Source organism: Cricetulus griseus, assembly GCF_003668045.3.
Source record: "Cricetulus griseus strain 17A/GY chromosome 1 unlocalized genomic scaffold, alternate assembly CriGri-PICRH-1.0 chr1_1, whole genome shotgun sequence".
Taxonomy (NCBI): Eukaryota; Metazoa; Chordata; class Mammalia; order Rodentia; family Cricetidae; genus Cricetulus; species Cricetulus griseus.
Genome location: NW_023276807.1, coordinates 179,176,198 through 179,203,758, shown reverse-complemented (window position 1 = coordinate 179,203,758; position 27,561 = coordinate 179,176,198). Strand labels below are relative to the sequence as shown.

The following is a 27,561-nucleotide window of genomic DNA, read 5'->3' as shown; positions in this document are numbered from 1 at the left end:
TGGGCCAGCTATTTTTAGTGCTCTCTGGTTTCTCTTTGGAACCAAGTGTTCCACAGAAAAGACATTTCGGAAGCCAAGCTTCTGGGAGAGGCAAATCAAACAGGTCACTGTGGCAGACAGTGAGTGGGTTCATTCTAAGGGTCTAAGGGCTGGAGCAGCCAGTGATCCGAGCTTCCAGGTGCAGCTGCAGACAAGGGGAAGGGGCAGGAAGGCTGAGGAACACAACCTGTGCCTACTTATTCAACCCCCTGTAGAAAGTGAGAGGTCACATCCCTCCATCTGAGAAGGCTTCCTCCAGGCAGTTTGCCATTCTCAAACAGGAAGAAGAAAAGGTCCCAGAAAGGAAGGAGATAGGAATAGCTCCTGTGCTGAGTCATAAAGCCTGGGGGGAGGAGCTCTTCCCTCTCTATCCACAGGGCTCAAGATCTTGGGGAGGACTGTGGCCCTGCTTACCTCCCTGCCATGCTATGTCAGAAAAGCCACTCTGAGGAGAGAAGGCCTTACCTCCCCTCTTAGCTGCAGGGCACCCCAGAGTGACTAGAGGTGGGAAAGGGCTTGCTCTAGCAGGGGGCCTGTCAGGGGCAGAGCTTACAGCTTTCTGGAGTGAGTCGATGAGGTTCTGTAGGTCAATGTCATCCCGATAGGATCTGATGTTGCTCTCGAAGAATTCCCGAAACCGGTCCCTCACCCAGTCCTGGAACAGAAAGGCCAGCACAGCCACAGCCAGTTCCAGGAAGAAGATGAGCACAATGGCCCCGCAAAACTGCATGGGGACAAGAGAGGTGGAGTCAGTCATCAGCAGCCTGGCAAACCCACGGACCCCACTGCACAGCACTTAACCTCTGTAAATGGGATTCACTGCTAGTCATGCCCCATATGGCACAGCTGGTAACCAAGATGAGTAAAGAGGGAGGACAAAGCTCCAAGCCACTATTTCCTAGGAGGCAGCCCTCATTCCCCTCCCCTTATCTGACAAAAAAAAAAAAAAAAAAAAAAAAGCCTTGTCAGTTGCTTCATATGGAGCCTGCACTCTGGCATTATTGGCTCCCACCCCTCCACACAACCATCCTAGACATCTCATCTTTCACTCCCACTTTAGGGATGAAACAACTGAGACTCAGGCACAGAGCCTGTCTGAGACAACATAACTTACACAGGACATGTGAGCTCCCTGCAGGGTTAGCCACCTCTCTGGAGGTACCAGTGTTATCAGTAACCACTCTGCATGTGCAATCAGGGTCATCAGCCACATGTAGACCTCTCTAGAAACATGGCTGCCCAGCTACAGGCAGTGGGAACATTCTGTTGGGACCCATGCAGCCACTAGGGCACAGATGAAGCTCTGCCTGTGGTCTGAAGGGTCTGTGTTCTCCCAGACATAAAGGATACTAAAAAGCTTCACCACATCTAGGAAATGTGAAGGAGCCTTCCCAAAAAAACTAGAGAAGAACCATAAGCATGTACAAACACGTGCACACAGCCTGCTCAGGAGGAAGTGAGATGCAAAACACAGTATTTTGAAGTGGGAGGAGAGCTAGGAAAATGTGTGCTTTGCTTTTCAAATGAAGAAAGCTTGACCTAATAAACTCAACAGATAATAAATCATGAAAAAAATAAAAGTGTTTTCCTCACCAGGTGCTATTTAATTTTAACTGAATACATTTAAAAATGAAGTTGTATCTAAATATAAAACTAAACTCTTAGTTATTAATAATTCTGCCAGAAAATTAAGAACTCTACACTGTACATCCAACAGATTCACACCCAGGATGGGGGAAATGATTTAATGCTACTGGCAACATCATTTGATCTTAGCCAGGAAGGGCAAAGGTAAACAGCAAACAACTCCTTTAGAACTTCTAAGGGTAGCTGTAAATAGAAGGAGGTGGGTAGAATCCCCGCAATCAGCTGGCTCCTCTTATGGGGTGCGGGGCAGGAAGCCTGTTTGTTCCCTAGAATCTTTCCTTCAGTGAGGCAGCAGGTTCAAAGGACTGCTCCCTGCTTCTACTGCCTGGGCCAGAAAAAAGATGTAGGCCCATACCCCTAAGCCCACAACATCTACTACCTCCCACCCTCAACTCCAGGACCACTCACAAACTTGAGTAGGCAGATGTTCTCCCGTAGGGCCCCCACACAGCCTGCGAAGCCCAGTGTGAACATCACCACGCCCACCATCAAGACCAGCACCACAGGGTCGATTCCATGCAACCTGGTCACCTTGGTGAGGTCGGACAGCACACCCTGGAAGAGGCAGAGAATAAAAGTAGTGGTGTCCCTAGAATGGATCAAGGCCCTGGGGCAAACTGTCAGTAGCTAAGGCAGGAACCTGCTTCTCAAGGCTCAGTCCTGCTATCGAGAGCCAGGCTAGAGGACATTACTGACCACTTCCTAGAGCCCCTGAATCTAGTTAGCATCCTTGATCGCTTCAGACCCCAGATCCTTTCCATGAAGTTCCCAGGCCACACTGAGGATGGGGCTCCTGTGACCCCAGATCCAGATCTCTCTCCATGGCCTGTAGAGTACCTTGACCAGGCCTCAGAGGAGAGGAGTCCTATGGCCTATGATTAAACTGGTGAAAAGCAGCCTCAAAATGAACATTTTGAGGGAACACACCTAGCAAGAATAGATGAATGACAGTGATGCCTGTAGAACTTTCTATGATGTAGGCATCCTAGGAGCACTGTTCAAAGAGAATCACTGGCTGTACTTGCAATTGACATGTGGAAGAAGGCTAGGAACAAGTAAGAAACGGTTTATCATTTTTATTTAAATACATATATAGTTAGGAAGTAGTGAGATGGCTCAACAGGTAAGGGTACTTGCTGCCTTGTCTGGCAACCTGAGTTAAATCTCTAGGACCCACATGGTAGAAGGAGAGCATGGAACCTACTCCTGTAGGCTGTTTTCTGACCTCAACTCATGCATATACACCAAAAAAAAGAAAAAGAAAGCAGTAAAAAATTAAAAAACATATATGTATTTATGTAATATTTAGAAATTATTATTGTAACTAGTGGCAACCACAACTGACAGATAGATTCTGTGATATTCAAAAGTGGGGAGTGGGGAGGGCTGCCAGAACAGGCAGCTGTGGAGTCAGCTCCAAGATCAGGGCTCATCCAGGTCAAGCCTACTGCAGTTCCAAATACAACCACATTGTGGCGCTGAGAGGCCCTGGTTGCTGCATCCAGGTCACTGGGACATTGCCGTTTTTTGCCATCAGGGTGCCCAGGCTGAAGAGCAGACCTCATTCTGATCCTAAGACCATCATGTGAAAGTTCATAGACCAAAGAGTTCTGTTTCCTTTTTCTGGAAAAAGCAACATAAGGTTCCACCACAGGAATAGGGGTGCTTCAGCTTTGGGTTCCACTTGTTCCTCCTTCCTGTAAGAATTACAGCTCTCCCAACCTAAGCTACTAACACTAACCTAGGGTACAAGCAGCACTACAACTGACTCCATCTCAACCCTGGAACTCTAGAGTACTAAGTGCCCCCTTGGTCTAGCTACACAGCAAGAGCCTGGCTTCTCTTCCTCACACACCAGCAAGCAATACACAGATTCTTAAAGACACACCTACCCTAGGAAGCCAGGGGCAGATAACCAGGCTCTACTCCATTTTTCTGTGGGCCAGGACAAGTACCTGGGGAGTAAACATGACTCTGCTCAGGGACCTGCTCACTTGTTCCCATAAATAACAGAAAGGGTTAGGAGGCAGCCCCAGGCCTGCCTTGGGAACAGCTGTCAAGCCCTGGGGTTACTCTTCCAATATTGACCTAACTGTCCATCACCTCTGGGAGCAGAGCCAACCTTTAGAGGCATGTTCTTTCTGAGGGTTAAACTGCTATAAACCTTTCACTGCACAATTAGTGCCCACTGAACAGGCTAGAGGAGGGAACAATTCAAGTCCAATGGCTCTGGGACTGGCTGCCTGAGACCTGGGGCCTGGCAGAGGTTCCCCGTACCTTTTCGCTCCATGCCCACAGTCCGACTCCAAGGAAGACAACTCCAGCCAACTGAGTAGGGATGGGGGAGAGAGAAAGGAGAAAAAAAAAAGAGGTCAGAAACCAGTACTACGAACAATGTCTACATTCTAGTTGGGTGTGCTTGTCTCCTGTCCAGAGTGGCATTTGATTCCTGCAGATGACGGGGGCTCTCTATACCATGAAAAGGACATGGAGACTGCAGATAGCCAGCACCTATCTCCCCAGAAAGGCTGGTGGCTGGTTTCTACCCCAGACGGCTGCATGACCAGAGAGCCAAGGCAAAGATCCTGAGATTTGTTCTAGAGAGACAGCCTCCGTGCTGACAAGAAGCTGTTCCTTCCCTCTTACCCATCCTCACCCTCAACTCACGTCAGTGTGCAAGACTCTGTACTCCTGATGACTGCCAGGGTTATCAGAGGCCTTGGGCCCAGCTGAGATCTATATGGATCAGGCCAGCTGTGAGGCAAGGCTATAGGAGAAAAGCACAACCCAAGACCACCTGTCCTCCTATCTCAGTCCCTCAGACACCCTACATGGACAAGGTCACTGGGCAGAGCTATATATCACAACTACATATAGCATGAGATGCACAAGTGCTCAGGAAATAGAGGGGTCTTAGTTGATGAACTAAGGTAAGCCACATTAAGCACAAGAGAGGCACTGAACCTCAACCTCCCTACTACAGGTATTCACTGACCCAAATGTGCCACACGGTCCTAAACCAGAGCAGGTTTTCTTTTGTTTTTGTTTTTGTTTTTTCTTTTTTTCTCCATATAAAAGTAAATACCCCATGTTCTGCAACTGGGCCTGTTCGGCTGTTGGTTTTTCCCTATTCGCTGCTTTCCAGCATGCTGGCATTTCCATGCCATTTATCGGGACCTCACAGTAACAGTGCTAGGTTCCTCTGTGGCTCAACTTTCCAAATGGCATTCTCCAGCTCTAAGTGCCCTCTGCCTACTTTTTTTTTTTTTTTTTTTAATTTCAACACCAGACCCGTGTGGCAGAAACGGGAAGGAAAGGCCCTGAGATTAAAAACCCTGAGCGGTTTCCATGTTCTCTGGATCACAGATCACTGTCACAAAATGTACACAGGCCTAATTTTGGTTATGGCTCTGTGAGGGCTCACAGCTTACCACAACTGGTTCAGCCAGCGTTCACAGATGAAGCCAGGCCAGAACCCCAACATCTCCATTTTACAAAGCATAACACTGGCACCCAGAGAAAGCTAAGACCAAAAGGCATGGCAGAGGGAAGGGCTCCTCCCAATTCTTGGTTCATCTGGTCAGTGCTTCTTCTCAAAAGCAGACACTGGGTGAGCATCCTGAACCTTGAGGACTAGTTCCCTGAGTCATCCCATGCCACGGCGGCGTCTTAGTAGATAAGGTCTTTGTTCTCCTGGATGCTAGGTCCCCTCTCTCCTACCAGTTTCATAATGGCATAGAAAACAAACCAGCAGGCCACCATACCACTCCTTAAGGTAACCAGTGACTTTCTTCTCTTTCAGCAGAGTGGAGGCCTTTTTCTCATCTGACCTCATCAGAAGTAAGGTCACTGTTGGTCATTCCTCCTTCTCCTTCATTCAGGTTCAGAGACACGAAGCGCGCACACAGCTTGGGGCTGTCTTCCCCCACTTGCCCATTTATCCTTTCCTTACAGACCCCACTAAATGATGGTAAACTTAACAGTCTAAGAGGGGGAGGGTGGCAACCCAGGATTCACACAGCTTTAAATACCATGACCACCGACCTCAAAGCTCTCCCCAGTCTCATGCCTACTATCTCCTTATGGTTACCATCTCCTTGTGGTGTCCAGGGGCCTGGACATTTAGGAGAAAACCCACAAGAGGAAAGAGGCCCCACATTCACCAACTGACACCCTCTGCTTATTTTAACCTTCAGAACTTAAGGGTGTGCGTGACCAGTTTTCCTTCTGATTCCATAATCCACCTGTTCCTAGGACTCCAATAAACGGAACCATCATTTAAAAGTCCACTGTCAATTGGTAGCCAAAGAACTGGCCTTAACACCCCCTGTGCATACCAAAATTCTCAGATCCTCAAAGTCCCCAGAGTAACCTACACATATCCTCCCTCAGGTCTAGACTACTTAGAACACCAAATGGAATATAAGCACTGTGAAAATAGCTGTCATATTGCATTATTTAAGGAATGATGAGAAGTCAGTCTTCTGTTCATTATGAACAGTTTTATAGTGTCTTCTATCCTGGTGAATTCAGATGCAGAGCTGTCAGTTGCTGAACATGACTATGATCAGGTCACTCCACTCCTCAAAACTCTCCAGTCACTTTCCTCACACCTGGGGTGAAACTAAGATTCCACCACAGCCTACCATTGCCTGGCCCCACTCCCTGGCCTCCTCCTTCACATCATCTAGATCTTCTCCTCAGATGTCCACCTATGCCTAACCACTTGTACCAGTCAACCCACCTTTGGTACCATGTGGACAGGTGAAAGGAGTATGTCTTGAAACAATCATTCAGTGGCCCTCAGAACCCTGTTTTCCTCCCCACAGTATCCTGTTACTATCTCCCCACACTAAATCAGCCTTAACTCCACATATACTTAGATGATACCGAACCCATGCAGTGTTCGGTATCGGTGTTTTGTTTGTTTGAGACATGTTCTCTCTATATATAATCCTAGTTGTCCTGGAACTTGCTATGTAGACCAGGCTAGCCTTGAAGTGACAGAAGTCCTCTTGCCTCTGCCTCCAGAGTGCTGGGATTAAAAGCGGCACCACCACACTGGCCTTGAAGTGCTGTTTTCATTTTTTCCCTGGAGTAATGCAAAGATAGAAAGATGTTGTCTCTGCCAAAGCAAGTATAAAAAAGCTGTGAAGATGCAGGCAGGCTCCCATTCATGTCACACACATGCTCACATATGGGCACACACTAGCACACATACACACACACACACACACACACACACACACACACACACACACACCCTCTCTCGAGACATGTAGGAGATTCTATTCTAGTCTATTCCATTCTATTGTATTCTATTCTATTCCAGCCATGCAACAATGTTTTCTCTTACAATGACTAAGAAGGACTCCTTCTCCTGACATCTTAAAGAGCTGAAGTTAACTCAGCTCAGAAAGACAGGAACCTAACAGCCACAAGTCAGATCATGGGTTTAGTGAATATTGCCCAAGGCAGAAACTCTGGAGACCAATTATGGTCAAGGAGCCTGTGAAAGGACCAGACAAGGGAAGGGACCTGCCTCTGAAGGCACATAACAACTCCAGGAGTAAATGGCACACCTGTCACTTCCTCCCCAGAATTCCCACACAGATTCAGAACAAATGTAGAACCATTTGTCTGAGGTCACACCCCTAGCTGGTGACAGACTTGAGAACCCCACCTGGATATCTCTACCCCTGACTACACATTATCTCACTACCCACGGGGACAGAAGAGTGAGTAGCACCCAAACAGAAGATGAACAGATCCAACGACAAAGGGTTCCACAGAGGAGGTCTTAGGCTGCACAACCTTCAAGCAAATGACTTACACAGCCAGGTGTTAAGAAGGTGAATTCTTGGAGTCTATGATCCAAGCAGAGCAGAAGGACCTCTCTGAAAGTCTCTGTAAAGATTTAATTATAGGAGTTAAGAGGTTCCACTGCGACAATGGGTTAAAGACTCTCACAGCGAATTCAAGGAATTCCAGGGCCTAGGTTATTAAATGAGAATCTCTGGGCTACTTTCCCTAGGATGAGCTAATTAGAAAGACCCCAGACACACAGACACACACACAGACACACACACAGACACACACACACCAACAACAACACAAGCTCCTCTGCATTAGTCATGGTTCTGTATGGGAAGAGAACTGATAGAATGAACAAGTGGATACATATATGTATAAAGGAAACTTATTAGAGTGCCATATAGGCTGTGGCCCAGCGAGTCCAACAATAGCTGTCTTCCAACAGAAGGTTCAAGAATACAGTAGTTGCTCAATCTACAAGGCAGGATGTTTCAGGTGGTCTTCAGCATACAGTGGAATCCCAAAGAAGTGTGCTCTAATACCAGTGAAGGAATGGACCTATCAACAAGAACAAGCAGGCAAAGAGTGAAAGCTCCCTTCTTCCATGTAATTTATACAGGCTGACAGCACAAGGTATGGCCCAGATTAAAGGTGGATCTTCCCACCTCAAAAGATCTGGATCAAAAGTGTGTATTCCTGCTTCAAATGATTTCATAAAAAAAAAAAAAAAAAAAAAAACCTGACAAGTCACCCAGATGGTTAGGTTTTAGTTAGTTTCAGATATAGTCAAGATGACACCAAGAACAGCCATCACACCCTCCAAAAACAAGAAGAAGCTGCCCTACTGGAGCAGCCTAAGTTTGCACAGGTTTCCCTTATTTCAGAAACCGCAAGAATCCCCTCTCCATAAGGGTAAGCCTGTTGTACTTACCCAAGCAAAATAAACTTTTTGCATTAAAAGTTCGAACATTGCCGGGCGTCATTGGTGCACGCCTTTAATCCCAGCACTCAGGAGGCAGAGGCAGGCGGATCTCTGTCAGTTAGATGCCAGCCTCGTCTACAAGAGTAGTTCCAGGACAGCCTCCAAGGCCACAGAGAAACGCTGTCTCAGAAAACAAAACAAAACAAACAAACAAAAAAAATATGTGAACATCTAAATCCTGCTAGATGGGAAGAGGAGAAAGTTCAAGCAGGTCAAAAGCGCCACCAGGATTCAACAGCCTTGGCTCCTTGCACAATTGCTCTAAGCACATGTGTAAGTGCTTAGGCAACTCTTGTAGGCTCCAGACATTGTGTCTTTCTATCAGTAGTAAAGCAACACTTTTAGGATCTGCTCCGGTTCTTGGTCAATCTACTAACTAAGGCTGATGCTCAGAACCAGGCCCCTGGGTCTCCTTATAGATATCTCAGAGATGAGCAAACACAAGGGAACCCCCTGAAACACCATGCCATCCAGAAAGGACTGAATACACAGCACAGGTCAGAAGCCCAGGGTCTAAGGCTCATTCTGCAACAGTCTAGCAAGTGGATTTTCTGCAAGTCTGGGGCCTTCTCAACAGAGATGGCCCTACTAACAGGTAAGCTGAAAGAACTGGTAAAAGACTAATGGAATTTGCTTACACCCTGGAGCCCTGCTCTCATGGATTCTGGCAGAGTGGAGGCCTGAAGGGCCACCAGGGTAACCCCTCATACACACACACCTGCTGCACTGAAGACACTGTGTGTCCCCAGTGATGGTTAATCTTAATCTTCAACTTGCATAATTTACAATCAACTAGAGGACGTATCTCTGGATGTTTCCAAAGAAGTTAAACTGAGGTGGTAAGACCACCATTCCACAGACTGGAGTCCTAGGCTGAAAAAAGAAAAAAAGGAGGGGAGCACCAGCATTCATCTCTCTGCTTGCTGATTGTGACCACCCACCTAAAGCTCTCTCCACCATGGCCATGATAAACTGTACCCTCAAGCCACGAGCCAGAATAAAACTCCCTTCTACTTTGGGTGCTTTTGTCAGGTGATTTGTCCAAGTCTGGAGAAAGTAGCTACCATAGTCTTGCCCCTGGCAGCTCCCAAACAGACTAGTGTCCTAGGAAAAGGTCCCCTTTCCAGAGGCTCGGCTTCTGTTTCTAGAGAAAACAAGAGATGTGGAGTTCAGAGAAACAAGCCAGGAAGGATGTGGACGGATGGCAGGGTAGAGAACAAGGGCCAGAAGAAATCACACTGTCATCCTGAGGCTTTGAGCAATCATTCACCCCTAGGGCTCCATCTGACAATTAAGCACTTCTAATGGCTATGCTTTGCCACCTAAGTCCTGGCACATCCCAAGAACAGAAAATCCCAAGGTGAGTTCACAGAGTACCAGAGATACTTGCAATTCCTTCAAATGTCTATAATTCAACTAAACCTGAGGTCAGATTGGCCTTCAGGAGGCACAAACCCTAAATCAGTGGTTCTCAACCTTCCTAATGCTTCAATTCCTTAATATAGTTCCTCATGTTGCACTGACCCCCCATAAAATTATTTTCATTGCTACATCATTAGCTGTAATTTTGCTACTGTTATGAATTGTAATGTAAAAAGCTATGTTTTCAGATGGTCTTAAGTGACTCCTATGAGAAGGTCATTTGACCCCCGGGTTGAGAACTGCTGCCCTAAACCCAACCTGGCCTTGAAACTCCACCCAGTGGGTTGAGCCCTGAGAGTCACAGTATATCCAATGGGGTCGTGCAGCCCTGCCCACTAGGAATGGGGACACTTAGAGCTCTAAACAGAGCAAGGAATCTCTTTCCAAACAATCCCATATTAAAAGTCTTAGCTGAAGGCTGTCGAAATGGCTCAGGGTAAGGGCATGCAAACCTAAATACTTGATCTGATCCCCAGATCCCACAGTGGAAGGAGAAAACAGACTCTGATCTCCATATGCACACCATGGAACGAACATGAACACACACACACACACACACACACACACACACACACACACACACACTAAAAACAAAATAAACACCCATTTTTAAAGTCTGAAAAGAACTACCTCTCAAGGGAAGTTTGAAAGGTCAAAGAACCAGGGGGAGGCTGGGCCGGGCTTCCTCAGCTTCCTCATTATAGGGGAAATGGGTCCAAGACAGGAGGCACCATGCCCAGAGTCACAAAGTCATCACACACCAGATTTTCCTCCCTCCGGATGGGTGGCTGCTGTGAACGAGAAGCAGATGTGCCCTCCGCAGCATGGCAGGGGACCTAGCAAGGGGCAAGGACTACTCCTGGGGTAGCTTCCACTGTGACACTGATAACTTGATAACTCAAGCCCCACCCAGTAATCTGAGGTCAAGGAAAGGGAACAGAGGAACAGAGTCATCCATGGGAGGCTCTGGGCAGCACCCTAGCATGACAGTCTCTGCCTTCACTGCCCCAGATTACATAGGGAGAAATATAGGTTCCTATACCAGGGCAAAACAGTAAACAGATCTGTGTGTTCCATGAGCTCTAGTGCAACTCTTCCACTGGCTATGAATACTGTGAGAAGCCTGGGACGCTAACTACACAAATGGATGGATGTGGCTGCGTTCCAGTGAAAATTATGTGCAAAACAAGCAGAACCAGGTCTGACCTGCAGGTCACAGGCAGCCTAGCCCAGCACTAAACTATCACATTAAAACCCTCTGGAATTACAGATGAAGACAGGATTTCCTTTAGTTCAGCCACACAAACTCTGGGTATCTCTAACTCTGCTATGTTTTTGTATTATTTTAGCAGATTTTAACAGCTTACAACCATAGATAACCCAATGACACATTCCTATAATAAAGCATTTTATAACACCATGCTGTTAGGGAAGAATATTCTCATGAAAAACTACCTGGCACCCAAGTAAAAATTTCTAAAAGAAAAAAGAGGACCTGTAACAAGGTAGCAGAAATAAAACGTAAGGGACAAAGGAATAACAGCAAAGATAGGATTAGCAAAGACTTGAAGACAGATACCATGCATAAATGCTGAGGAAAACATATGTGACGATATGGAAAGGAGCAAAAGACACATATAAAAAGACTGTTGTGGGGAGTTGTGGTGCACAAATCTATTCCCAAAACTCAGGAGGCCAAGGCAGGCAGATCTCTGGAGTCTGAATGCAGCCTGGTCTACACAGAGTTCCAGGACAGCCATAGATACATAATCAAACCCTGTGTCTTCCTCTGCATAGGACACAGTTCACAGTGAGAAAAGGAAATGCATGGGGAACACTTCGAGACATAACAGAACCCTAATAGCACAAAAAACAGGCCCATGAAATGACACACACACACACACACACACACACACACACACACACACACCAGCAGCAACTACAACAGATTGAATGAACAGACAGCCTACAGACTGGAAGAGAAATCTTTGCCAGCTACATTAGACTAAGGGGTTTAGGTTAATATATAAAGTTGCAAAAAAAATAAACACTCAAAAACAAGGAAGGAAGGAAGGAAGGAAGGAAGGAAGGAAGGAAGGAAGGAAGGAAGGAAGGAAGGAAGGAAAGAAGCCACTCACTCAAAGTACCAATCAATCAATAGGACAATGAACTGAATGAACATAGAGTCTCAACATGTAGCTCTGGCTCACCTAGAATTCACCATGAGATCATTCTGTCCTCAAATTCAAGTTGCCTCTGTTTCCTTAGTTCTGGGATTAAAGGTTTGCCTTTTCTTCCTCCCTCCCCCCATAAATATGTGGGTTGATTTTTGTGGTGTTTTTTGTTTTTTGTTGCTTTAGGTTTTTATTTGTTTGCTTTGTTTGTTTGTTTGAGTCCTCAACATCACAAGACAACAGGGAAATGCAAATTAAAACTACTGTGAGATTTCATGTCACCCGGTTGGAATGACTAGTATAAAATAAGCCAAGTGCTGGCTGATAAGGGTTTGAGGCAATAGGGGCCGTTATACAATGTTGGTGGTAGCATAAACTGCTCAGCCACAATGAAAATCACTGTTGAGGTTTCACAAACAATCCCATATAGGTTGAAGCCAGGAAACTAGAGGGGGCTTGTGAGATGGAATAAAACGGCTTCAAGAAAGGGGTTTGGGGTGACAAAAGAACACAAGCTATGAACTGGAAGCAGGAATACTGGGAGTAAAAGCGTAAGGCAGGGACAGGAAGGAAGGGAGATGAGGGAAAGGGCTAAACCAACACTAAGACTGTAGGAAAGGTCATGAGGAGGCCAGAAGCTGCCATGGTTGTTTTCCTTGTTTTCCACCTTCTTTACTGAGCCAGGGTATCCTGCTTGCTTAATCCAGGGCTCACAAACTTCAACTAGCCTTGCCGGCCACCTTGACCCAGAAATCTGCCTTCTGAGTACCCGCCCAGTTTTTATGTGGGTTCTGGAGATCTGAAGTCCAGTCCTCACTTTGGCAATGAAGTGATTTATCTCCTCCGTCCTTTCCCCGGCTGCTCAACAGAAACTTCAGAAGGGATTTCTGAAGAAAGAAAACAAAAAAGCAGTACAAGCAAGATGGAACTCCCACACAGCAGGCAGACCTCTGACAGAGTAGCCATCCCAGTGATATGTTTGCACAAGAGCTGTGGGGAGGAGACACACACACACACAGAGAGAGAGAGAGAGAGAGAGAGAGAGAGAGAGAGAGAGAGAGAGAGAGAGAGAGAGAGAGACTGGCAAGCACCCTGTGGATCTGTGGATATGTCACGACCATATGCCTGGCACTAGCCACCATGAAGGAGGGACAGCCTTTCTCCATAACTTCCCTAGTGGTCTCAGCTTTATATACGGCTGAAGCATGCAAAGGTGAATACTCCTAGCCACACCTTAGTTCTAGGGGAGTCCCTGACAGGGCAGTCCTTGCCCTATGCCTTGGCAAGACTGAGTCTGAGAACAGACACACTCTTACTTATGCCAAGAGATAAGGAGACTCACTTCCTGTACATTGGAGCAGCCCTTCTGGAAAAGTGATTTTAACTGGGTAAGTGTGTCAGCCAGGTCAAATTAATGTACACACCTTCTGACCCACTTAATCTCACTCCTGGGAATCTATTCCAGCAATAACTTCCCTCCCTTTCCTACAGGGAAGAATCTAAACTACACAAATCTGTACTAGTCTCTACAACCTTATCTAAAACAGTGAAAAGCTGAAGCAATCTAAATGTCTCACATGAGAGTTCCTTCAAAAATACATCCAGAAACACTGTGTGCCAACCCAAATGTTTCTCACCAGTGACACTGGTGTGGTAATGTAGCCCCCAGATTTTGAGGATACTGACCATGATGACATTAAACTACATACACCTACAGACATGTGACTGTAGCATGGAAGAGGAATGCAAATTATCCTGGGATGCCTTGTTTAGTCTTCTGGAATTCATGCAATTGCAACAGTTCCTTCAATAATTCTTTTTTAAACTTATTTTTATTTTATGGCCATTGGTGAGTTGCCTGCATATGAGTCTATGTGAGGGTGTCACATCCCCTGGAACTAGAGTTATAGCCAAGTATGAATTGCCATGTGGGTGACTGGAATTGAATTAGGGTCCTCTGGAAGAGCAGCCAGTGCCCTTAACCACCGAGCCAACTTTCCAGCCCCTCAATAATTACTGAAAGAAGAGATAATATATCTTAGCAGTGGAAACAAAACTACATTGTGTCACTCCTCTTTCACATGCATCATGTAAAAGATGGAAGCAAAGGAGCTGAGATGTAGTTCAGGTAGCAGAATGCTTGCCTAGCATGCATGAAGGCCTGGGTTCAAGCCCCAGCACCACAAAAACAGGTATGACAGCAGTCCTGAAATGCAAAGTCATCCACAGCTACATGAGATCTTATCTTAGTGGGAAAAGAGAGAACACACATGATAGAAGCAGGGAAACAAGGGGCTATCAGGCCAGGGTCTCATACAACACGGCCAGTGCTCACTGGGGAAAGGGCCAATTCTCCATGGATTAGGGGATGGTTTGGGGCTGTTCTGCCAGGTTTCTTCCTGTCTCTCTGGAGTAGGGCAGCCATCAGTCCTGGTTGGCAGAGTAGACGGGGGGGGGGGGGGGGGGGGGGGCTCATCTGTTAAAACTATCAGTAGCTTCTCCCTTGTTGAGATTTTTTACTCAGATTATACATTATGTTCACAGTACACATAGGAGGCATCAGTTACTTGGAAAGAGAGAACTTAGATGTTCATGGCTCCTGCCCCATGGTTTCACTCAGAAGCAAGGTTGCCCATTTATGACCAGATACTAACTCACAAAATTAACAAGCCAGAAATCCATGGCTCAAACTTAAAGTCATTAAAGAAAAGCAGAAGTTTCTCCTTGCGGTGTGGCACAGACCTCATGTCTGTGTTTAGAAGGGATGGAGTCTTCATCTTTAATCTGTCTCTGAAACAGATCCAGGCAAGGGCTTTATCTGAACTTGTGGAGATTACAGTCAATGCTTATGGGGAAAGCCATCCTGAGTTGCAGATAAGTGCACATTCTTTACAGAACTGGGCTGTGTGTGAACAAAGACAGGGCAGTCCACAGCTCCTCCAGCCTTGCTTCTCCCAGTTTCTCTTCCTGTGCCTGCTAAATTGAGATGTTTCTTTGTAAACTGTTATGAAACACACATGACATACAGCTCAGTAACTTTAAGTACATCTCAATAGGGTCAGCCATTACTACCACCCATCCAGAGAACTCTTTTTATATTACTAAATAGAAACAAGACCCCTTAAACAACAATTCCTGCTATGGTTTGATTGTGTCCCCCAAGATCCATGTGCTAGAGACTTTTTCCCCATTTCAAGAGTGTTGAGAAATGGGGCTTTTCAGAGGACAGCAGGTTGTGAGGATGAATGGATTAATTCATTACTGCTAGAGTGGGCTTGATATAAAACTGAATTTGAAGGATGCAGACAAAGCACAGTAGCAAAGCGCTTACCCAGCACACACATGGCCCCACGCTCAACCCCAGCACTGCAGAGAAAGAGAGAGAGAGGCTGAAATTGCCCCCCCTTATGCCCTTTAAGCCTTTCACCCATGTGATGCCTCCACCATGTAATAACTTCCCCAATCTTGAGAACTTCTAAGCCTCTAGAACAGTGGTTTTCAACCCTCCTAGTGTTGTGACTGGCACTTTACTTCAATTCCTCATGTTGTGGTAATCCCCAACCATAAGATTATTTTTGTTACTATTTGATAACTGTAATTTTGCTACTGTTATGAATCGTAAATGCAAATAACCTGTTTTCCAATGGTCTTAGGCAACCCCTGTAAAAGGATTGTTCAACCTCCAAAGGGGATCTCAACCCACAGGTTGAGAACTACTGCTCTAAAACCATGCACCAAATAAACATCTGTTGGTTTTAAATGACCCAGCTGGAGGTAATCTGTAAAGGCAGCACAAATGGACTATGACCCTCCCATTTTAACCTGCTCATCTCCTGGCAACCAAATTCCTCTTTCTATGTCTGTCTGTTCTAATCTATTTACTCTGAGCCATACAGTATCTATCCTGCAAGTAGAATCAAATAGTCATTTTTGTATCTGGCTTATTTTACTTAATATAATGATCTAAAGGTTCATCCACACTGTAGCATATGCCCTAGAGTGATTAAGGCTCTCCTGACATGCATATGCTACATTTCCTAATCCACTGATATCAGTGGCCATGGGCTGTTTCTACCTTTTGGCTATGGTGAATAAGGTTAAGCATATTGGAGTACAGACATCTAACAGTCTGCTTTCAATTCTCCTGAGTATATATCCAGAAGTGGGGTTGCTGGAGCACATGGTAATTTCATTGTTAACCAGAAGTAACATCAGTTTGCCATCATGGCTTGTTTCCATGACAACAATGTCCAAGGTCACAGATTTCTTTACATGCACATCAACATTTATTTTCTGCTTAAAAAAAAAGAAAAGGCACACACCTTAGTGGGTATGAGGTAGTATCATACTGTGGTTCTGATGTGCATTTCCTTGAGTTGAACTGATGCTATGATCTAGAAACATGACTAGCACAACCCCAAAATGATGGGGGCGGGGAGGGTAAAAAATGCTGATGATCTCAAAACGGTAGGCTGGCTAGCAGCTACTTTCTGCATCATCCCTGGATAGAGAACATCATGAAGCCCCAATTCTCCTCCACCTCCAGTCAGCAGTATCCACATCCTACCAAGTGGATGATGGTTTCTGGGAATCCCAGCTTCAAAGCCAGAAAAAAACTGACAACAATTGTTGAGTGATACAAGGATATGTCCAGTAAAGAAAATGACTGTGGGAACAATGCTAAATGGGGCAGACACCTCAGTTACAGCTAGTCTGTCCCCACACCTCAACCTGGACATAGAAACACCAGCTGCCATCTCCGCACTCAAGTTGGCCTATTGAGCAGTCAAACCCAAGCAAAACAAACACAAACACTCCATGTGGAAAGTGATCCAGCCTTTGATTCAAAATAGTCCAAGAGAGGGTGGGGATGAAAAATGAAATAAAACCAGCTGTGAACAGTTCATTTCTGAAGTCAGATGATGGAAACACAAGGCTTGTTACATTTTTCTATTTTCTCCATCTAAAAAAAAAAGAAAACTCAGAAGCCATATGCACTTGTTGCATCATTTTCTACTTTTCCTGAAGCCTTGTAAAAAAGACAACAGGCAGCTGAGATCAACCAACGTTTCTCAATGAGAACACCAGGGTTTTCAAGGTCACTAGGTTTGGGAAGGTGGCCAGACTGCATCCAGGTGCCCAGAGTAGGCTGGCTTAGTCTCCTCACTGAACTGTGAGCTTCCCAGGACTCTGAGTCTCAATGCTTCGGCCTCCCTCCACATTGCCGCATCCTGCTCAGGTAAAGTGAATTCCTGCCAGGAACAAAGGGTGGTGGCCAACACTAAGGGAGCCGGCCCCCCACTTTCATTGCCATTTATGAGGGCGTTTTCCAACTGTTTCTGTTTGTTCTCTCCTGTTCTGCCCCAGTGCTCGCTAACAAAAATGATTAACTCTCAAACACATACACTAACTGCCAAGTCTGCAAAAATCTTTAAAATACTACTACATACTTCAATCCAGCAGGCTTGCCACAATTCTAGATTCACTGAACTCCACTGTTTTTGAGTTAGGTGCTGTTGGTGTGTACGCAAATGAGTAGCATTCCCTGAATCTGTTATAAAGAGTCTCTGAAGGACAGAGGGTGACCAAGGACTTGGCCATGACAATGAAGGTATTGTGCTACCTGCAGCAATTAGGATGACTCAAAGGTCAAATCAGAAGTCAAGCAGGCAAGGTGAGGGCCCTTTATTGGAAAACAGGAAGCACGGGGTCTCCATACAGAGCAAACTGCAGGTCTGAGAAGTTATGTAATACAAGGTAAGAATGGAGCATGGGTCTCTGTGACTAAGAACTACAGTCTGCAGATCACTGAGTGCATACCTCTGAAGGGACTGTGAGGCTCTATGCCACGCCTCACCTCTTTTATTTCCTGGCCATGAAGACAGCAATTTGCTGCCACATTTGCTCTGCATCAGTGCCATGTGACACCCCACTAGAGACTAAAATAAACAGTCCAGGTGATCATGGAATGTCTTAAAATGTGTGTCAAAACTAAACCTCACTCTTCATAAGTTAACGACCTCTGGTATTTTGTCATAGTGGCAGAAAGCAAACACACACACTGAGATCCATTGATGCCTACATTGGGAACTAAGATGAGGCTGTTGGTGAAAGACCATATGAGCACAGGAATATCTGAGGTAGAAGACCATACCACTGCCTTCCTCCCTATTTCTCTAGGACAGAAAACTCCTAAGTACACAGAGATAAATCACCTGGACATGTTGCCATAAGGCTGTAAAGGTAGGAACTGGAGGGTGGACTTAGTGGAGCATACATGGGCCCCAGATTTCTATGCCCAGTACTGAGGCAAAGAAAGGGGAGCAGAAAGGGCAGAAAGGAGAGAGGGGAGGGGAGGGAGAGGGAAGTGATAATAAACACCAAATCTACAATAGAAGCAAAAGAAAGCACCACCTGATCTGCCTCCCTCTCCACTTGACCAGTGTGACCAGTGTGCTTGCTGACATAAAGGCTTCTACACAAGATCACTTCCCTTCATCTTCCCACAGAGAGGCAGTGTCTGCCTGCCCAGTCCTGGTGGCAAAGCACATATGATGTAGCTCCCCAAATCCCTGACCAGCTACAGCAACCGTCCACTTTTGCTTCTTTTTGAGGCCAGAGTACTTGAAAGAACTGTCCATCATCATTTCACTTCTTCACTTCCCATTGTTTGCGTGACCAACTTCTTCAGGGTAGCTCAACCCCTCCCATCTCCAACCAGCCATGATAACCAAGGCCATCCTACTGCAATACAGCTGAATGTTCTTTCCTAACAGAGTAGCTTCTACAACACAAAACCTCCTTTTTACCTCAGGCTTGTCCTCCACCTAGCCTCAGCATCTCAGGAAATACTCAAGACTCTCCTCAGCCAGTTTGCACACTTATTTTGATGCTCTCTCCCCACCGACGCCATCCTAAGATGCACCTCAAGGATGTTACTGAAACTACATAAGGCCAGTCAGGAGAAACCTCACGCTTTACACACACACACACACACACACACACACACACACACCACTGTTCCATCTCAGAATATGGTTCAACTGGACTTCTCCCTCACTCTGTAGTCACTCTGCAGTCAGAAGACACCACCCAACACATACATAAAACCTCCCAAGAGCTAAAGAAGTAGAAAACCGGGTATGGTAGTATATGATCATAATCCCAGCTAATCAGAAGGCTGAGGCAAGCAGATCATAAGTTGAAAGTCATCCTTGGCAACTGTCTTAATCAGGGTTTCTTTTCTATTGCTATGCTAAAACACTGTTACCAAAAGTAACTTGGGGAAGAAAAGATTTATTTTACCTTGCAGATTACAGTCTATCACTGAGGAAAATCAGGGCAGAAACTCAAGCATGGCAGGAACCTTGAGGTAGAAACTGAAGCAGGAGTCATAGCGGAGTGCTGCTTGTTAGCTTACTTCTCATGGCTTGCCTAGACTGCTTTCTTACACCATCCAGGACCACCAGCTAAGGGTGTAACCACCCATAATGGGCTGGGCCTTCCCACATCAAATCACTATAGATTTGCCATCCATAGCCAAATCTTATGGAGACATTTTTCTCAATTGAGAGGTAGGTACTCTTTCCAAGTAACTCTAGCTTGTGCCAAACTTTAAACTAGCCAGGACAGCAATTAAGACTATCTGAAAATAAAAATTAAAGGGGGCTAAGGTTGTAGTTAAGTGGCAGAGTGCTTGCCTAACATATGTAAGACCCTGGGCTCAAATGCTAGCACGGCAAAAGAAGAAAAGAGGTACATAATATTTCAACACCCATTGAGACCTGTACAACCTGGGCTTCTGAATACCTGTCCTCATCTTATTCATTCATTCCCAGTCTCATGGCTGCCTGCTGTCTGCACATGCTGAGCTCATTTCTGCTCTGGATAGGCACCCAGATAGCCTTTGCAACTACCAGTAGGACTGGATCTTTCGTCTTCAAACCCTACTGGGCTGCTTCTTCATTAATACTTGGGTCTCAGTCCCCTAGCTCACTTTCTGCAACCTTGGCTCAGCATATTCTGCCAAACACAACAGGAACTACCCTGCCTACCCTCTAATGCTCAGCAAGCTAATACCATTCTTAGTAAACCACTTTATGGCCCTCATTGACTATTTATTCCCTCCCAGGATATAGTAGACACCCTGGCTCACAAAGTACCTGGCTGTCCATGTCTTGCCAAGGCATTGCTGGGATAGGCAGACAGCACTGTCACTTCAAGACTGTGTCCAAAGGCTTCCTGACAGGGTTGTAGCCCTTAGTCTGGCTTTCAGTCACCCTGGTCCACCCATGACAATACCTGGACAGTTCTAGGAGGACAGGGACCATGGAACCTGCCCACCTCCTCTTCCCAGTCCAGTCATCAGGAGTATACAGAGAAGTGTGACTTGGTGATGAAGGTTATGATCACACAAGGGACCATGGCCACGCCCCTGGACTTACCCAAAAGACGATGTTGTAGCTGAAGAGCAGGTACTTGTACCAGCAGCTGACCTCGGCATTCGAATATCTATAATAGTGCATCTTCTGAGAAGCAGGACCTGCAGGGACAGTGGCTGATGAGGCACAGTCGGCGTCAAACCTGCTCCCCAAGCACAGAAAGGCCAAGGCTCCCACTCAACCTGCAGAAATCTCCACTGGCCCCTCATGTCCATTTGTTCATCAAAACACAAGTGTCTAACAGTGACTAGAGGCTAGACAACAATCAGGCTAAATCAGCTTCCAAAAAGAAAGAAGGAGAAACTTGAAATGAGGAGAAACTTGAAAACTTAACCATTTTTAAGTGTCAAAGTACCAGAAACTCTGCTTGGAACCTTCTCCACCATTTACCTCATCCTCTTCTCAGATGTGTATTGATCATTCCACTCCATGCCAAGGGCACTGCAGTTCAGAAAGGTCATGTGACTTTCCCAAGACAAGGGGGAATATGATAGAGGCTAAACACAGTGGCTCACACTTGTAATCCCAGCTTTTGGGAGACTGAGGCAGGAGGGCTACTGTGAGTTCCAGGCCAACTTAGGTTACACAGTGAGACCTTACCTCCAGAAATAAATCCATAAATAAGAGGGTTAAGACAGGGCCCAGAATCTAACCCATACACAGCAGAGTCCACTGTCCATTCTTTTATTCACCACAGCAAATGAGGATATGAGGACTCCATCACAGGAAGCCATAGTGGGAAGAAAGTTGAAAGACGGTCAGGCTTATGCAGGATCCAACCATGGGGCCAACACAGAAAGGCAATTAAAGCTCCATGGTCATTTGTCTATTGTCTGAGACAAGCTCCCAGACTCAGCCTACAGAGAGGTGAGAAGGCCCTGTCTGGGTAGTGAGACCCCTGAGGCCCACAGCAGCAGCCAGCACTCACCCTTGCTCTATCCTCCTTTCTACCTCCTACCCCTATTCACCATGACCACAGCTTTGGCCTTCTGGCCAAATACAATAAATCTGGACTATACTGTCCCTGTGGGAACACTCCTGGAGCTGTGAACAATGTGTGTTGTTTCTTAACTATCTACTCAAAATACTCATAGAGCCAGGCCATCAGTGTTACTTCCATTTGTCCATCGCCCTCGGGAATAAAGCATGGATGAATGGTGGGACACAGTGGAATACTCAAGCAGAAAGAATGGGGTAGGATCTGAGGCTCCAGGCAATAAAGGGGTACCACGCCCCCCCCCCCCCCCGCGCCGACACACACACCACCCCACTCATGGGTAAAAGGGGCCACATTCAGGACTAGGACCTAGGACAAGTACAAATAAGGCAACCATGGCAGAGAGGAGATAACCCCTCTACCAAGACACCTCAGGCAACCAACTGTGTAGCCTTCCTGAGGAGAGGCTATTTGCAAAATCAGTTCTAATGAGGTGACCACGGGAGTGCAGCTACTGGCTTGCAATGTTTTAAAAAAGGGGCACAGAGAAAGAGATAAACCCACATTCCTCTAGAAATGAGCCCTGAACCTACTCAGCCACACTCCAAAGCATGCAATCCATGTGTATTGTGTAGACCTCACCATTCAATGACTTGCCCTACCTGCTCCAGCTCCCAGGAGAGAGATGCAAGACAGCAGGAGTGGTCCCTCAGCCACCCAGCAGCCTGACATCTATCCCATTGTCACCCGACTACCAGAAGACTTCCACGAAACTGCCCTCTAAGAATGAGTGGGAACACACAACCTCAGAAACACAAGGACTCTAGACATAAAGGCATGCAGAACCACACAAGCAACAACAGGGAGATGCTCCAACTCTTTCAGAAAAAGGCACAGGCACCATTCTTTACAGCATGGCCTGATCCAATCAAGTCCCTGCCCCACTGAGGCCTCAGGATCCTCAACTGAAACAGGCAACAATGTATGACTAGTCCCTGATGCCACCATGAGGGCTTCCCCTGACATCATCAGAGTCCACCCCACATTCTACAGATGCTAGCCTCCCCATCATTCTGTGGAGGTTTGGTTGGGCTCTGATTATGTGCTAACAAGTTTTTTGGGTGACTAGCCCATGAGACCAGATGCATGCCTGGTAGAGCAGCTACAGAGGACTGCTGTCTCTGTGGGGACCCTGGGAAGACAGAAGAGCCCTGCTGTCTGGGTGCAGCACCTTGACAGGCTGCAACGGGCCCTGCAGACACCTAATCAGAGAGAACATTCCCCAAAGCACAAGGCATTTGAGAACATTTGTGGGGAGGGAAAGATAATTAAGGAGCTGGATTGTTCTCTGTAGGAGGAAAAAAATTAAACCTAGAACCCATTAAAACTAACCTACTTAACTACTGAAATGTGCTGTTAGGACAACAAAATGTCCCTAGAGCTAGGAACTCTGTCCCTCTCAGAGACAAGACCATCCTGTCCTCAGGCACCAAATGCACCCCTTCTTCTGGGGTTCACAGAGAAGCCAGAAGAAACAGGCCACCCAAGCACCCAGATGTTTACAACTCCTAAACAGTACTCCATGGCCACAGGTTAGCCCAGTGAGGATAAGAACCCTCAGCCTCCTCCTCACCAGCAAACACTGACTGCTCTGCCTGGCGATGCTGATTCAGCCTGTGCCCCAGCTCCAGACCTTTATGATTATCCTGTGGTGACAAAAAGACCATCCATCACATTACAAATCCTGGGTCTCCTTCAGTTTTAGCCAGGTCAATATGGAGAACACAGACACACACAGGAGACCACCCCACAGGGAAATAGCACTCTGGAGTGCTGTAGGTTCTCCCTATTCAGGGTGCCGTCTTCTCTCCTCATGTGGTTCACCATCCTCCACCCCGAGAGCCCCACAACCAAACAGGAAGCAACTCTGTCTGCACAAACCAGCCACTGGGGTCCAAGCCTTCATCAAAGAACTGCAACAGCAAGACCTAATTAAAAACCCATACGTACCGTATAGTGACTTCTCAACACTTGGTACCTCACTAGTGGCAGGTCCACCCAGCAGTGAGCACACACTCCCTAACTGTCCAGGGCACAAGTCATCACAATTATATAGCATATCCTGCCTGCCACTTACAAACTAAGAACATGCATGAGCATCATGTCATTACCTTTGAAATGACAACTCAGGCCCTGGAGTAGGGGTGCCCTTCTGATGGTACTTATTTCCCATCCTCTACTTCCAGGAAGGGAAGCTGTTTCAAGGGAAAGAAAAAAATTCAGTCTTTCTCCACCCTACTGCTCAGCCCTCTGCCATGAGTCTCAGGAAGGGAAAAATCGTGGTAGCCTTGGGCTCTCCTTCAACGGGCCTTTTCTCTCCTGCTGGCCAGACATATTTTATGGCTTACATGGTAGACAGATTTTACAGCTTACACTGTAGAACAATAGAAACACTTTTGTTTCCAGCCAGCCCTAAACCTATCCTCTACAACAATGCATGATGGGCTTCAGAAAAGCTAAGACCCAACTCCTCAAAACTTCAGGGGTGGAAAAAGGACTGAGCACTCATGAACCAGATGCCCAGGCTCTTCCCACATCCCACCCCAAAGGACTGAGGGTCCCGCATCTCACCTCATGAAGGCAGACCTTAGCCAAGTGCTAACCCTGTTCAGTTGACAACAGTACTCTTTACCTTAACACACACACATCTGCTCGAGCGCACACACACCACACACACACACCACACACACACCACACATACACACACACACACACACACACACACAGAGAGAGAGAGAGAGAGGAGAGAGAGAGAGAGAGAGAAGAGAGAGAGAGAGAGAGAGTAGCATCAAAAACAATAAAAGTCAATAAACTATTAGGACACCAACAGACCTAGCAGAGAAGAAACTAAAAGCTACTTTGTATGCATCAAAAACAATGATCAAGACCTCAACTATGAACTCCAAGAACTTACAGATATAAAATAAAGCATTTACAAGATAAACAGGAAAAGCAGAATTACTTTATAGTGTTGAGAAAGCTGATTAACAACCTTAAAGGGTACACTACATAGCAAGCACACACACTCTGAAGAACAAGGTAGGTGTTCAGATCCATCTCTCTTAATCTTCTCTTTTGAGACAACAGGGAGCAGGGTGTAGGAAAGTGTAAGATTAAGGCCAAGTTCCCACACGATTAGGTTACATTAGAATAATAAAAGATACATAAATTATAAAAGCTTTCTGAAGGTTCAGCCCTGATAGAAGGTAAATGTTTGTAACAATGTCTCATACCCAATAAAACAAAAGACTAAAGCAAACAATGGTTATGGACAGTATACAGAAATGGAAGGGCAGCAAAATTTACAGATGCAAAAATATTCTCTACCACTGAAAATAAAATCTACAGATTATCCAGTGGCACTAGTTCATGCTTTCAAATTTAACAGAATGCCACCACTACTAGTAGCAAGCATATCCGCACATTGCAGGAGGCAGATGGATGTTACTACCCTCTGGAAAGCCAACAAACAGTTACAGAAATTAAATCTGGTCATATCCTTAATCCAATAAACTCATGACTAAGAATTGCTTCATGAAAATAAGCCAGCAGAAGAAAACAAAAACGCATTAAGTATGAAACGTGATCATGGTTTGTGATTATGGAACAATTTGTAGGCATGTGGGTAAAGGCCACATGGAAAACCAGGGCATGAAAGGGGGTTACATGGTGTGGGTCTGTAAGTGATTTTCCAAAAAGGTTTCCACCATCACTCTTGCTATTACCATCTTGGCTTTATAAACACTGACGGAGGCCACTGTTGGGGGAGTGGAGAGAGGAGCCCACAGTCATCATAAACAGGGCTCCCTAATCTGACTATCATGTTAAAGCTGCAGCAATCTTCACCACTGACTTTCCCTTAATTAAAAAAAATAGCACCTGTCAACTATAAAATATTTCCAATCCAAAAGAATGAAAGTGAACTGACAGTGAGACCAGTAGACCATGGCTTTTGAACTGGTAGATTTGAACCTGGAATGTCTCCTGCAGGCTGTTTCCTGGAGGATGGCATCATTTGAGAAGGCTGTGGGCATCTTTAGAAAGTGGGCCTAACTGGTAAGAGTAGGTCATTATGGATTGGTGAGATTGGTGTTTACAGTCCCACTTAGTTTCCCGGTCTACACATGCTCCTACTGCCAAAAGTTCCATCCCATCTCCCTTGCTGTGAGGAACCGGACCTCTCTGAACCTCACCAAAATAAACCCAGAAGGTTAACTGAGTTGCTTCTCTCAGGTATTCTGGTCACAACCATGAGAATAAATGCACCAACTGTTTGACTATGGGACACTGTGACGACATTTCATGGACTAGAGACAGGGGCAGCACTTGCCTAACATACATGAAGCCCTAGGCGAAATCTCTAGTACTGCTAGGAGGGGGGCAGGGAGGGAGGGAGGGATACAGTGTGTATGCTTGGGTGTACATTTAAACCCTGCTCCTTATCACATGCTATGCATTCCTTATTCCCTGTCATTTTGAATGTTTAATTTTACCTACAATGTAAGAATCAACTTTCACAAAACACAAGAATCTAACAATCATGTTGAGAAAAATAGCAGACTCTAGCCTTGCCTCTGGATCCAGGCCTTTCCCACTTTAGGGTACATTAACTTCTAGCTGACTATGCTGGCTAGTCTTATGTCAACTTGATACACAAACCAGAGTTATCTGAAAGCAGGAAACAGTAATTGAGGAAATGCCTCAATAAGACCTGGCTGTAAGGCATTTTCTTATTTAGTTATTGATGGGGAGGGCCTTAGCCCATTGTGAGTAGTTTCATCCCTCTGCTGGTGGTCCTAGGTTCTATGAGACAGCAAGCTAAGCAAGCCATGGAGGAGCAAGCCAGTAAGCAGCACCCCTCCATGCCCTCTGCACCAGCTCCTGCCTCCAGGTTCCTGTTCTGGCTTCCTTCATGAACAGTTCCATTGAAGTGTAAACCAAATATACCCTGTCCTCCTCAACTTGCTTTTTGGTCACGGTGTTTCGTGGCAATAAGAGAAACCCTAAGACACTGACTCCTATCTTTTACATCTGAGTACCTCCTGGAATAACCCTATATGCTTACATTACTATTACCTGGTTTTCACTTTAGAGCATTACCTCTTCAGTCCCCACTTTGGAAGATGATGATTTAACATTTTTCCCTTCCAACCCCATCTTTTCCTAAGCCACTCCCTCATGTTTGTCCTATTCCATCTCTCCATTCTAATTATAGTGAAGAAGTGGAGCTGGCTGTGGTCATTTTCAGAGTAGATATTATGACGGCCACGTGAGCTAGCAGAAAGAGACACACAAATGTGATTGTTTTTCTTTTCCGGAATTTTTTTTCCCTCTAGAATAATTATTTCATTGACTTAGAGTCTTATGAATGTATCAACAACCCCAAATTCAAAAGAGACCTGTCAAAATCTGCTGTAAGTTCTTATGCATCCGATTTTCTAGTTCCATCCTCAAAACAGTTTTCTGGGGAACAGGACAGATAAACACACAGTTCTCATTGGTTACTGCCCAGAGAGGTCCTGACTATGCTTAGTGTTGTGAGAAATCCTGAGGTTATTAGATAGGGTACAGGGTTACCTGTAAGTAGAAGTCTAGGCTGGGAGTCAATTTCATATAGAAAGTGATGTCATCCTTTCTCCATCTTCTATATTCTGGAGAAGCCTAAATTTATTTGATCCCCAATCTTTGTATTTCAACCATTTCTCTCTGTAAACTTATGGGATCATCTAAACACATACGGAGACTTTGACACTGGTCTACCTTCATCCAGGTGGTTCCACGGGGAGAGGAGCTGCTAACATGAAGACAATTACTTTCTTCTCCAAGAAGTATTTTCCTCCATGATGCTGCCACCCTCTGCAGCTCCTTTAATGGCTATGGGAACCTGGACTAAAATTTCAGTCACCTTACCTTTTCTGCCCTATTACCCACCACCTACCTCTGAGTTCTGTGTCCCAGAAGACCACTTTAACTTTACCTTCTACTGGCAATAATTCTATGGTATTTTTCCTCAGCCCTTGTTTTTTTTTTTATTACTTCTTGCAT

General features: G+C 45.7%; 1 protein-coding gene across 4 annotated transcripts in view; it reads right to left on the bottom strand.

The window, feature by feature from the left end:
* The window catches only part of Tspan14 (tetraspanin 14), a 55,364-nt gene that overhangs the window by 7,421 nt on the left and 20,382 nt on the right, over window positions 1–27,561 (bottom strand). The window contains exons 2-5 of one of the 4 annotated variants that reach the window (XM_027389417.2): window positions 20,523–20,620; window positions 3,964–4,014; window positions 2,095–2,241; window positions 593–763 (exon numbers count right to left, since the gene is read on the bottom strand). In XM_027389417.2, the coding sequence (XP_027245218.1) occupies window positions 593–763; window positions 2,095–2,241; window positions 3,964–4,014; window positions 20,523–20,603 (450 nt within the window). In that variant the 5' untranslated portion in view covers window positions 20,604–20,620. Of the gene's footprint in view, window positions 1–592; window positions 764–2,094; window positions 2,242–3,963; window positions 4,015–8,431; window positions 8,486–20,522; window positions 20,621–27,561 lie in introns of those variants that run through there. The other 3 variants (XM_027389418.2, XM_035452399.1, XM_035452400.1) reach the window with 3 other exon arrangements.